Source organism: Corylus avellana, chromosome ca1 (genome assembly GCF_901000735.1).
Source record: "Corylus avellana chromosome ca1, CavTom2PMs-1.0".
Lineage (NCBI taxonomy): Eukaryota > Viridiplantae > Streptophyta > Magnoliopsida > Fagales > Betulaceae > Corylus > Corylus avellana.
Window position 1 is genome coordinate 14,248,825 of NC_081541.1, and position 13,684 is coordinate 14,262,508.

The following is a 13,684-nucleotide window of genomic DNA, read 5'->3' on the forward strand; positions in this document are numbered from 1 at the left end:
TATGAAAGAATATGATTGTCTCATATAAAAAGCAACTTGTATGTACTTCAGTACATGCTTTATATATGTTAATAATCAGGGGCCAAACCAGAAATTTTGATGCAGGGTAAGATTGAAAAAAAAAAACCTTTTTTATTGGGGCAGGGGTGATTTTCAAATATTTGGACCTTGCTCCGCCCCTAATAATGGTTCCCCTTATAAATTTTGCACACGTGTTGTTCTATGGAAATGGAGCATTTTACAATAGGCCTTCATGCAAATCTTTTTGGAATTGGACCCTTTCTAGTGTATACTTGACCAGGACCCACCTAGGACCTGATCGGACTTGCCTGTGACCTCGTTAGGACCTGCTTGGGACTTGATCGGGACTCGACGTCAAAAAATATTTTCGATGGAAAACATTTTCTTTAAATGATTTCTTAGAAAACATTTTTCGGTATTTGGCATGTACGAAAAATCAGGCAGGGTTCTGATCGGGTCCCCGACGTCGGAAAATATTTTTAGCAGAAAACATTTTCCTGGAAAATATTTTCCGATATTTGGTGTGTACGGAAAATCATATTAAACACTAAATTATGAAAATGTCCCTGTTGAGTCTTGGGCGGGTCCTGCCAGGGTCCCGGGTTGATCTTGACGGGGTCTCGATAAGGTCTAGGCAAGGTCCGGGTGAGTCGTAGTGGGGTTCTTGCTGGACTCGGTTAGGACACCTCTAAGACTTGGTCAAGACATTTTCGTAATTTAGAGTTTAATATGATTTAATATATATATATATATAAGCGGCTAAACCTCTCGTGGGGTATTGATGTAAGCCTATCCAAGTACAATGGTTTGATTGTATCTTAACTTAAAGATTTTTTGTTTATGCATGATGGTTGTATAATTTAGAGGATTGCTACAATTTGATATTATTCTTAGGCTCTGTTTGTTTCGACATAAAATGCTTTCTGTTGAAAAAAATTTTCAATAGAAAATATTTTTCTAAAAAATGATTTCTTGTAAAACATTTTATGGTGTTTAGTGCGTACAGAAAATCACTATATATATTTATATATTGTGATTTTCCGTATGCACTAAACAAGAAATCATTTTTTAAGAAAATATTTTCTATTGAAATTTTTTTTCAACGGAAAGCATTTTACGTCGAAACAAATAGAGCCTAAGAACAATATCAAATTGTAGCAATCCTCTAAATTATACAACCATCATGCATAAACAAAAAATCTCTAAATTAAAATACAATCAAACCATTGTGCCTGGATAGGGTTACATCAATACCCCACAAGAGGTTTAGCCGCTCATGACTCTGCTAGGATGGCCTTCTGCCATGATTTACTTCCTTTCAACTCTTCAAGCCTCCAAGAAGTAATTTTTGAGTTTTTGCTCTAAGTTAGCAGTCTTTTTCTTCAATAGTTAGAGGCTTATTTATAGGGAGTAGGATAACCCTCAAAACCCTAGAAGTCTTAGGAAAATCATAGATAGTCTCCTAGTTTGAATAGGAGACTGAAAACCCTTTCCCAGGTGGAATTGGAGTTCTGCCGCGTTCTGGAAGCCCATGTGTGCTCGAGCCCTTTTGCTGGTGTGCTTGATCCCAGGTCTCCAAAATGCATCCAAAATGTTCTTTAAGCCCAATTTTCAATGGAGTTTCTTGTATCTTTCAATTAAAACTTGAAATACAAAAACAGAATAAAATCAAACAAATAACAATGCTAAAAAATTAACATATGCGAGTTTAAGGGGCTTGAATGTTCAACATTCGGGGTTTATCATGTGTTGCAGCTTTGTGTGTGAGAAAAATTGAGAGTGAACTTGGCAGCAGCTCCGTGTGAGAGATAGAAAAGAGAGTGCAACAAGCTTTAGGGGATTAAGAGATATTTTTCTCTTTTGTAATTTAATTCTCTTTTATGTGAGTGTGAGCTTGCATGTATTGGGGCTTTTGGGTTTGAGTGGTTTATTTGTGTTGCTCTTTGTACACCACCTTTTGTTAGTCTGGATCGTCCCCGCCAGTGGATGTAGGTTTGTTAAGCCGAACTACATAAATCTTAGTGTCTTGTGTGACTGATTGTTGTTTTACTATTTTGCTATTTTTCTACTTCATTTGTGATTCTATAATTATTTCTCCATAGGAAAATATTTTCTTTTATACTTCTATTGCTTGCACCCCAAAATAGGGGGTTGAGACTTGCCTTCCTACGTCACCTTTATACTTCAAAACCTTGCATTACAGGAGGCACATCTCCTACACAAGGTTTTGCAACTCTTTCCACTATTTACGTTCTTCAGGTACCCCACTTTACAGTCAAAACCTCAAACAATCTGTAGTTTTCCCTCTGTTATAAATTAATAAACATATGCACAACTACCTGTTTACTCTCGTTTTTGTCTCTTTGGTGATGGTGGGGTGAAGGTAGGGAAATAATAAATTACCTTTGCTTGAAATGATTTTGAAGAAAGCAATCTTTTGAAGGGTAACTTAAAATCTTTGTGGACCCTTAACCCGAATCACCGTGGATCTTAGTTGGAGACAGATGGGGCAGGGAATCTTGCAGTTAGGAAGCACTTCATGTCTTGTGTTTGGTTCCACATGATGCCTTTTTGATTCTATCATAGTAGTACACTTATTAAATCCAACTATAGAGAACCACTATTGATGTTATATCAGGGACATTAAAATCGGCAGAAATAGTAATTGTAGTTATGTTAGTTGCTGGAAATGTTAAAAATGAGGAACTAAAAAGTTCAGCATTGATGGTTGATTTGATGTTCTCTTCATATCAGAGTGATTGCACAATATTGGGGTTTGGCTGCAGTCCAAAGTTTAGGAACCAATACATTTTGAGTCCCATTTTCTTTTTAAAACAGTGACTTAGAACCCTTTTGAGAATGATTTTGTCTTATCACCACGACCCCCTTCTTAGTTTTGCTATGAATGTACACTTCTTTTGAGCTTTCTTCACCTAAATTTTGGTAAATCTAAGTGTTATGTCATTTCAACACCATTATCTGTAGTGGATTTGAAATATTTTAAGTAGCCTGGCTTACCTTTCATATGAAGGAAACTACCACCCTTTTCTGTTGTCATTTTGATGTTTATGCATTATGAACTTGAGCTGGTGGATGCCCTAAGGTATGGTGTAATTTTACCATTGTACAAAATTAAAGCAACTTTCTCATCTGTAGAAAGCATGAGCCCTGTTGAATCACATAAAGGTGCGCACTCAAGCAATTTGTGATCAAACTGCAAAAGGACATAAATACAAATGGTAATTTTATTATTTCAAATAGCAAAGCTGGTTAATGATCTTTTTTTGTTTTTTTTTTCCTTTTTTTCTGTTTGTTTTTGGATATGTAATCAAGATGGGAATCATAAACCTAGTTCCTATGTTGATTAATGTCTTTCTTAATTTACTGCACAGTGTTGTGTTGGTTGTAGTCCACGTCTTATCTGCTGTTGGCCTGTTGCTTTTTTTCCACTGGCATCTAGAGCAAGAAAGCAATAGTGTCCTAGATGTATAGCAACCAGAACCTCTAGGAACCACATAATGCAAATTTCCTTTCAAGAAATTCTCTAGGTAAAGGTCACCACTGGACGAAGCAATTATAAGTTGACAAAGAATGTTAATCTAGAGACTTGATGGTATGAATTCCTTTGACACACATATTAAGCAAATATGGGTTTTTCTTCCTTTCTTGAGTTTCTGAATATAACAGTTTTCTGCAGAGTATGCAAGGTTTGATCTCATCACTACATATGATGTCTAGGAACTTTGGGGTCTTGGGCAGTCAGCTTGAATCTCTTTTAGGTCATTAAAGCGTGAAAGAATCTTCTTTTGTAATTCTTAATATCAATAATCAACCATGTGCTCTGTGAAATGGTGACATATTTGGGAGCAAGTTGTCTCTCTTTAATATATATATATATATATGTTTCATTTCTTCCTTTGATTTTATTGAAAAATTGCACAGAAATGCAATGCATGTTAAATCATTGGTAAAGCAGGGTTGAGAATTATAAAACTATAAGTTAACCTTCTAAATGGAAGGCCAATATTTTGCATCATTGACTTTGTAAAATCATACTTACATTATCAACTTCAATTACAGCAGTTTGACAAATAAATTTTCAATAGCTACTTGTTTGCTTGCAGTGTGTTATTATTAAGCTTAAGTTTGGCTCAAACATAACAAACACCAACAAGCACATTCCCTCTCTTCATGTTGATGTAAATAGTGTGCTCCCTAAGGGAAATGAACCAGTGCCCTCACCCATGACAGTGGTCATTTCCATCTCTTTCTCTTGTATCCTTTCGAGTTCCTGCACAACCATTTCCATCTTTGGTCTCTTTTTTCCTGGAAAACTCATGCATCGTAGTGTCAGTCTGATCAAATCCCTCATTCCCTCGGTGGTGAAGCTTCCAACTAGCCGGCGGTCCACAAAATCGTTTAAAGCCAATCGTGATTCCACCTACACAAGTTAACAAAGCAAAAAAAGCCAATTATTTCCAGCTCAAATTTGAAATTTTTGGCGAAAGCAATATGGCCTTGAGCTTACTTGGACAAGCAACACTATCAAATTTGTATTCAAAATAACTTAATTTTCTCAACAACCTTAAGAATGAGAGCTAGGATAGCGGAATGGATCAAAACATTGAAGCCGATGTTATTATTTAGATCTTTATCGCCATAAGCTGATAGATTTATCCTAAATTTTATGATAGTTTACAGCTAGTGTTAGTAAATTCCTCTATGTCACACCAAGGTAAGTAAGAATTTCTTCTGAAAAAGAATCAAAGAGAGAAATATTTTACATACCCATTGGAAAAGGCTTTCATTAGATCCCAAGGAGTCATTATGAAAAGCCTCCTGTCCAGTCACAAGCTCCAAAAGAAATACCCCAAAGCTGTACACATCGCTCATTTCAGAGAGAGCCCCTGATAGTCCTACCCTAAACATTGGCACACATGATGAATTTGTTAAAATAATGATTAAGTAATTAAATTTATCTCTTTCTATCAGCTTAAACTTTTGGAATAAGTGGTAATTTAACATGATATTAGAGTTAAAGGTTCTGGGATCGAACCATGACTCTGTCAATTCACCCCCCATTTAAATTAAATATTCCACGTGCTGGGCATCGCTTATTAAGAGGGAGTTTGAGCCCACATGTGAAGGGGAGTGTTAAAGTACTTCTTCCTATCAGCTTAAACTTTTGGGATAAGTGGTGATTTAAGAGAATTGTATGTAGGGAAAAAGCTATGTTATTCAACACCAAAATGAAAATGAATGCAATCGGAAATGAATTTACTCTGGATCTCGGAGAACATTGCGACCTGATGTCCGAGATGGGCCTGCTTCTTCTATCTTTTCAAGTAGTATTGAGACCCCTGCATCTGAAACCTTAGCAATGAAGTTCTCATCAACCAAGACATTTGCTGTTTTGAAGTTCTTGTGCACCAAGGGAGGTCTTAGGCCATGCAGGTGGCATAAACCTGCACTAATTAAACAACCAATTCTCAATTCAACTCTGTCAATTCTTATTTGGTCAACAACATATCCTCATTAGATTCTGTTGAATCTACCTTTGGCACCCCCTATAGCAATGGATAGCCTTTGCTTGAACTCTATTTTAGTTGAGGAATCTATTCCAGTATCTGCCAAAAATCAATATGATCATTCAAAATCATGTATCACATGATCATTCAAAATCAATTCCTACTAATTAAATAACTCATACCGTAGAGGTGATTGCACATGCTTCCATTGGGTACATGTTCAAAAACTAGCATTTGAGATCCGCTTTCCTGGCAGTAACCAAGAAGAGCAACTAAATTTCGATGCCGAAACTCTGACAAAAAACTCACCTGTTCACCACATAAACTGTTACTTAATCCCCCAAGTCTCCATTTTGTTAAAGCAAAGAATATCCACAAGTAGTAACAGATATTGTGCATTCACTCAGTGAAGATGGATTATTGGTTTAACATGTTTTGTAGTGGATTTTGGAACAAAGAAGAATATAATCAAACATGTCGGAACCTAGTGCTACCTCTGCAACAAAATCTTGTTGAGGAGGACCTGGACGCCTTTTGATAGCCACAACAGTCCCATCACAGAGCAAACCTTTATAAACCGGGCCGAAGCTTCCATACCCAATGAGAGTGCTTTCACTGAATTGCTTGGTAGCTTGCTCTAATTCTATCATTGTGAACTGCTTGGCTCTATGTGCTCCACCTCCCCTATCCCACTCCACTGTTATGTGGAGGGCATCGGCCAATGTAACCAACACCAACAACAATCAATGTGAAAAATGAAATAGCCATTGAAACTACTCTTACCTAGTGCAGATGGATCTGAAGAACCTGTCTCTGAATTCCTGTTTCCAACGTTTTTACATTGTAACTTGCACACCCACACAAGTAGAATGACTATGGCCAAGAATGCAACTGCCCCTGCAGCACCTCCAACTACAGCTGCATTCGACTTTGACATGTCACACAGCCTTTGTGTGATGCAGGAGAACCCAAGAGTAATCAATATTTATTAAAACAAAAAGGAAGAAGAAGAAGAAGAAAAAAAAGAAAGAAAAGGCAACTCGATCTTTTGTTTCTCTGCTGATATAAAGTAGGGATCAGAAGACAACTCATTTGTTTCTCAAAGTGCCCCACTTCCCTGTCCAGAATTCACCACCTCGTCAAAATGACATTGGAGAATCCCATGACTGATCAGCATGTGTCCTTTCAAAACAAATCCTTCTTTTATCTGGTTTTGAGGGGAAGAGGGGTGATGGGTGACTTTAGGAACTATTAAAAGATATGAAGCAGAAGTTATTACCCTATAAGTTACTGCTGCTAGCCTTTTATGCTGATTTATATTGCACGTTGCTTCCAGAAAGAAGACATCATAATGATTCTCTTCAGAAATTCAGTACATACAATTAGGGTGAAGAAAGAGCGTTTGATGTACAACAAGAACTTCTGCAAGTAAGCTGACTAGCACATCTATGTGGTCTCTCTATACTGAAAAAGAAAATCAATGCCATGTGAGCTGTTGTTACCAACTGTAAATTTTATTACTTTTATTTTTATTTTTTACTATGTGAATGTGGACGGGGGTGATAAAGCGACTTTAGTTGGACAGGTACCGGAAGACATAATTATTGAAGGGAATCAAATGGAAAGGTAGTAATCAGCCTATCGATTTCAAGTCTCCTCCCTGAATTCACTCTATCTTCCTTTTTGCCTCTTTTTTGTCATCTGATCTGGAAAGATGGGAGGGAGTTCCTATTATATTTTAGAGAGATGGGACTCTTCCCCAGATGGGGTCATTGACAACCGAGCTGAGGCAACAAGACATTACCACCACAGCAAGTTCAACAGGTGCTCTGTTTCCATGGCTACATGTTCTTGGTTTTATTGCTTATAAATGAATGTGATCTGTTTTGGCAAAAACACGATCTGAAATTTTCTCCCCTTTTGCCTGCTTTTGTATATATATTTATATTTCTTCCAACTAGTTGAGCTGTGGTCCTGTGGACAAGGGGCAGGGATTTTTTTGAGCTGTTAGGTTCTCTCTCTCTCTCATTTATTTATTTTGTTTTTTTGCTTGAATTTGTTGTGTTTTGGGGTTAGCTTGTAAAGCAATAGGGGATTTGTGGAAATGAGATTGTCATTTCACGCGGGCCTGCAAGCTAGGTACAACACAGAGAGAGAGAGAGAAAGAGAGAGAGAGAGAGAGGTAGATTTCTCAAACAGCCTTGGATCTGTTGTGTGAGACTCTGGCAGCAAGTGAGGATGTTTGTGCATGGCCAGAGTAGAAAAAAAGATTGATTTCTGAACTCCATTATTCTATTTCATGCTATGAACTTTATTTGTTTTATCGACAAGAGGAACTTACTGTGAAACTACTACAAACATTAACAAAAGTTCAGGTTTCTCACACCTCGTAGTCCTTCAATGTTTCGCTAGGTGTGGGCTCATGTGAAGAGTAAATAATTATTTTTTGGTCAAAATCATCCCCATAGGGCGGCAGCATCCACCTAGTATCTATGCTTCAAATAAATATTCGATCTTGTGCCTGGGGGGACCATCTAAGTGGGGATTCTTCTTCTTTTGTCTTCTCTAGCCAGAATTCAGCTGGTGTTGATTTCTAACCATGTTCTTCAACAATTTTGGATATTCTTAGTTTTGACTTTCACGGCAGGATGGTAATGGTATTAATGACTTTTTTGTTTTTGTTTTGTTTTTAATTTCACTATGACGTGATAAATAGTTCCTCTTACATCACGCTAATGCAACATTGGCTTAGTTCCATGCTTGTAGCCATTGTTCCGGTCTTGTTTATAAACATAGAAATGTCGAGAGAGAATAACATCTATAGGGATCGAGTAGATGATAGATATGTCTATGCGTATCTTACACTATTTTTTTCAACAAAGCAAGCAATTGACAAAATCTCCCATTTTCCCAATAGAATGGAACGCCACAGCCCTCTCCCCTATGCCGAACGTTACCCCTCGTTCCACAGCCAAACAACAATCCTTGTTCCTCCGCCGTTGCTCCAGCACCTGCAAGTCCTTAAATTTATTGCCTTTTTTTTCTCTACTTTCTCTCTTTGGAACTGGGGTTTTCTATGATTGTGAGAATTTCTATTTTTTATTGGATTGTTTTTTTGGCTTATGAGATTTTGATTTTATTGGATTAGTATTGCTCTGATTGGGATTTGAATTTTGATTTTGATTTTGATTTTGATTTTGATTTTGATTTTACTGGATTCTTGAAAATTCAATTTCAATAATTGTAGATGTAGTCACAAAGCACTACAAAGAGTCCCTTAAGAGACACCTGAAAAACTGAGAAGGGACAATGTGGTGTTACTCTGAGATTCTTGGTGCTCAACTCCAATGAATTGATTCAAGTGGTAATGACTTTGGTCTTAATGTCATTTTTATAAAGTTTAAAGTTAGAATTTCCTTAAGTGCAAACAATTTTTTGGAATCACGCCCGTCGACTAAGCTGAAATCTTACCCAATCCTTATAAAATGGACGATTTACATAGGTCTAAGATTTGCCCGACAAGAATAAATACATGAAGTGACCTTACCTTTACGGAGTTTTGTCATAAAAAATAGTCGTTTTTTTTTTTTTTTTTGAAAACCTTGTAATTCTCTTATTATGATGCCTATATATCTTTTATGATATCACTGCCAAGTCTATATATATTATGCTGGCCCTTCATTTTTTTTTTTTTTCCAGCAATATATATGGCTGGTGGTAGATTTTTGTTTTTTTTAGGACTGCAACTTTTCTTTCAATTAAACTTTTTTGGTGAAGAGAATAGGTGGATACAAAACTAGGGCTAGATTGAAAGGAGAGCTGCATTCTGCAAGTTGCTACTAATTTATGACCATTATTTCTAATTTGTTTTTGGAAAACTACATTTTTGTCCCATGAACTACAACGCCTTGGCACTTTCCCTCCATGAACTGCTAACTGTACTACTTTGCCTCCATGAACTACCATTTTATGCCCAAAACCCTCTTCCGTCAGTCAAAGCAGTTAATTCAGACGGTCAAAGTGACAATGCGTTGTAGTTCATAAGGGCAAAGTGACAATGCGTTATAGTTCATGGGGCAAAGTGACACAAAGTAACAGGTTGACCGTCTGAGTTAACGGCTTTGATTGACGGAAGGGGGTTTTGGGCACAAAATAGTAGTTCATGGGGGTAAAATAGTACAGTTGGCAGTTTGTAAAGGGAAAGTGCCAAGGCATGATAGTTCATGAGGGCAAAAGGTAATTTCCCTTAATTTTTTACTTTTTTTGTCATCTTTGGTTTCTATACAAATTGTTTTCATGTTGAAAATTTGAATGATATTTGACGAATCCCACTTGTTACGGAGTCAAACCAACCATTGAAATTACTTGCATGATTTCTCACTTTTTCTTTTGCTCTAAATCATTGTATAATTTTTGAACGAATATCACAGTACTTCAGTTTTCTAAGTGACTTTGAAAGTTTGAAGTCTTTTTCAAGAAACAAGAAAAAGAAGAGAAAAAAAAACGTTGATAATTAATTAATTTTTTCCCCTGTTTCTAACAAAACAAATGGTTAAAAATTGTTACACATGTATGGGCATCCTCATTTCACATATAAAAGTACAATTTAAAAAGAGGATTAGAAAAACCATCTAGGGTAGTTGTTTAATAGTTCAAAGAAATTTTCAAAGTGGTTAGGTACACACTAATGCATGAGTTTGAATTCGAAATCTACATACTTGATTAGAGTAAATTTCTTTGGTTTTCATTGATGTCATAGTGAGTTTGAGTCAAACTATAGCTCAGTTGGATTTGAATGAGCACTTGCATTTTCCATGGTACAAAGCCCTTCATGTGCAGCTTCTAGTGGGTAAGGGTGAGTTTGAGATTGCAATTTCGTAAGAATAATCTGTATTTTTAAAAGATATCGCAAAACATCAGGCGTTTGGCATTACGATTTAAAAAGCACTTAATTTAAAATAGGAAAAAAAAAATCTACTATTTCTATAAGCAAGTGGGGTGCTTATTTGAAAATACGCGAATTTAAACCAAAATCATGATTTCAAATAACAAATATTTGATAAAAAAAATAATTTTTAACATGTTTTACCAAACGTCTTTGCGATTTCAAAAATGCAATGTTTAAACACGCAATTTTTAAAATCACACTTATTGAAATCACAATTCTAAATGGACCTTATGTACTATTATAGTCACACTAAAATAGAATAATCATAGTTGATGTCCCAGAAGTCTTCCTTCTTCTTTCCTCTTTAATTTTTAATTTTTAATTTTTTTAATTTTTAATTTTATTTTATTCTCTACTCCATTTGCAACCAACGTTTGGCAGCTTAGTTACCACATTTTGAAGCACATGAAGGCAAAAGGTAAACCTACTCATAAGATGTTGACTAACGTATAGACCTCCACTTCATTGCAAATTACTAAAATTAAGAGTGGTTGAGATCATCATGTGCTTCGATTATAAGTCAGTTTTTATTGGCATCGTTGTCTTTAACTACCACATTCTTGATTCTTACGTCCTATCATGTCATTGTGAGCCTTCAACTGATATTATCAATTACAAGCGGAAAAAAAATGAAAGAAATCAATGATATAGTACAAAGAGTTTAGGTTTGGATTTGGCTTATTAGAGCACATAGGTGTCATAATTTTTTCAACGGTCCAGATTTAATTTTTTCTTTTTTATTGCACCTAAGTCAAACCCGACTTGGATTACCTAATACATGTTCTTTGTAGAGGTTTTTGGGATGGGAAATACATTCATGGTAATTACTTGTTTAAATTGCCAGCAATTTAGGCCGATAGTATCAAAGAACTCAAGTGGGATCCAACTTTCTAGGTAGGTAGTCCAACACTTCAAAATTAATTTGGACAATTAAAGTCAAATTTGTTGAAAAGAAATCAATGATTTAGTATAAAGAGTTTAGGCTTGGACTTGGCATAAGTGTTATAGTTTTTTTGGGTAAAATCCACTTAACCCCATCAAACTACCACCTCAATGACAATCTACCCCCCAAACTATTAATTGCGATCATTTACCTCCCAAACTACCAAAATAATGACAATGTACCCCCAATTTTTTAAAAAAATAACGAAATTACCCTTACTAAAATACTAAAAATTAATTTTTCTTTTTTCAAAATTTTAAGAGTATTTTTGTCTTATTGAAAATTCTATAGGGGTAATTTCGTCATTTTGCTAGCATTAGGGGGTACATTGTCATTGTTTTGGTAGTTTGGAGGGTAAATTGTCGTAATTGATATTTATGGAGTAGATTGTCATTAGGGTGGTAGTTTGAGGGGACTAAGTGAACTTTACCCTAGTTTTTTCAATGGTCCAAATTTGATACGACTGTTTTTCTTGTAAAACATTTGAAATTAAATCTAAACCGTTGAAGAAATTACTACACATATCTTATAGTTTTTTTATCACACTAAATGCAAATCCAATTTGGATTACCTAAATCTAAACCGTTGAAGAAATTATTGCACAAAGCCTCTTTTTCAAATAAGCACCCCTTAGCCGTAGACTAATATTTGGACTTGCAATCTGCAACTGCAACTTCTGTTTCCAACAACTGTAGCCTCCTTTCAGGCCGTTTGTGAGTTTATATATATATATATATATATATATATATGGAGAAAAATACACTTTACCCCTCGAACTATCCACCAATTTGCACTTTTAATCACAATGTTTAAAAAGTGACACTTTATCCCTTCAAAGTATCTGATATTTACACTTCACTCCCATGATGTACACTTTACCCCCTGAAGTATTTTGAATTAACATTTTACCCTTTTGAGTTGACATTTTACCTCCCAAAACTTAGTTACTTCGAAAGAGTAAAGTGTCAACTCAAAATACTTCAGGGGGTAAAGTGTACTTCATGGGGGTCAACTGTCAATGTCAGATACTTTGAGGGATAAAGTATCACTTTTTAAAAATTGGGGTTAAAAGTACAAATGAGTAAATAGTTCAGGGGTAAAGTATATTTTTCCCATATATATACTAATTTCAATATGAAAGAGAAAAAAGGATTTCTCTCCCTATTCAAATGCCCATCCGAGAGCATTTGGCTTCATAATACTTTTTTTTTTTTTTTTTTTTTACAAAGGACTGCATAAATCTTATTTTCCAGCCCAAAAAACAGATTATAATCTCTTTTGGCAGCTCAATCTTCACGGTAATAATTATGCCAATTCTGCCTAAAAATCTCTTCACGTGATCAAGAGGGTTCCCTTTTTCAGTAGATGAGATTAGGATGAAAGTATATTATCTCAACGCTTTCTCTGGCTTGCACTTCAAAATAAAATTTTGGCCTGCGGTAATGTAATCAAGATTTCATCTCTTAAATTCTTTTTTTCTATGAAAGCAAGAGATTGAAAGTGTTGTTCTAAATTCTGCCTTATTCCATTCCATGAAATCTAGAAGCACTTCTGCAACCTTATCTCTCTCCATTGGTCTTTCCCTAGCGCTATTTTTTAAAATTTTTTTACTTCTTTCAAAGGTATTATACTATTATCGCTTAGCGCCTATGCTAAAGGGAATGAAGGCCTTCCTTAGAAGTTGTTGCTTAATCGAAAGGATATAACACATACGAAACCTTAGCTTCGCTGACTTTCTAAGGTATAACCTTCGCCACAACATTAGTGGCTTAGCTCTTCACGCTTCCCGCAGGCTTTTTATTATAGAGAGCGAGTAAGGGGGTTAGTATGGAAGAATGGTCCACTCCGCAAAGCTGAGCTTTTCGGTTCGCTCATATGCCAAGGTTATTCATCCAATAAGTCACCCAATTGTATACAAGATATTGAAAACAAACATAATTTGTCTTAAATTTCATACCTCACAAACATGTGCTAGTGTGCTCAAGGTAAATTTAAATTGAAACAAGAAGCATCCAATGTTGCTAAAAGTAAGTGACAAGACTCAAAATTTCTAAGTCAAATAATCATGTATTCATAACTTTAATTCCAACAATGAAATTCAAATCAAAATCAAAGCCCAACCACATGCTTAAGAATAACATAACCACAATATTGGACAGTGTTTTGTTCATCCATACCCCCAAACTTGAATCATACATTGTTCCCAATGTGTGTACAGAACTGTAAAACAAGAGCAAGAGGATA

General features: G+C 35.6%; 1 protein-coding gene across 2 annotated transcripts; it reads right to left on the reverse strand.

Annotated features, from left to right (window-relative positions):
• Positions 1 to 4,057: 4,057 nt before the first annotated feature.
• On the reverse strand, positions 4,058 to 6,964 carry LOC132167714 (proline-rich receptor-like protein kinase PERK3). 2 transcript variants are annotated; one of them, XM_059578725.1, is made up of 8 exons: positions 6,829 to 6,964; positions 6,333 to 6,496; positions 6,044 to 6,246; positions 5,732 to 5,858; positions 5,577 to 5,648; positions 5,303 to 5,486; positions 4,810 to 4,942; positions 4,058 to 4,462 (listed from the first exon to the last, which is right to left on the reverse strand). In XM_059578725.1, the coding sequence occupies exons 2-8, from the start codon at positions 6,484 to 6,486 to the stop codon at positions 4,211 to 4,213; spliced, it is 1,125 nt and encodes a 374-aa protein (XP_059434708.1). In that variant the 5' UTR covers positions 6,487 to 6,496; positions 6,829 to 6,964; the 3' UTR covers positions 4,058 to 4,210. The 2 variants fall into 2 exon arrangements, with proteins under 2 accessions (XP_059434708.1, XP_059434709.1); XM_059578726.1 differs by having other exon boundaries at positions 6,044 to 6,228; positions 6,291 to 6,496.
• Positions 6,965 to 13,684: the final 6,720 nt, after the last annotated feature.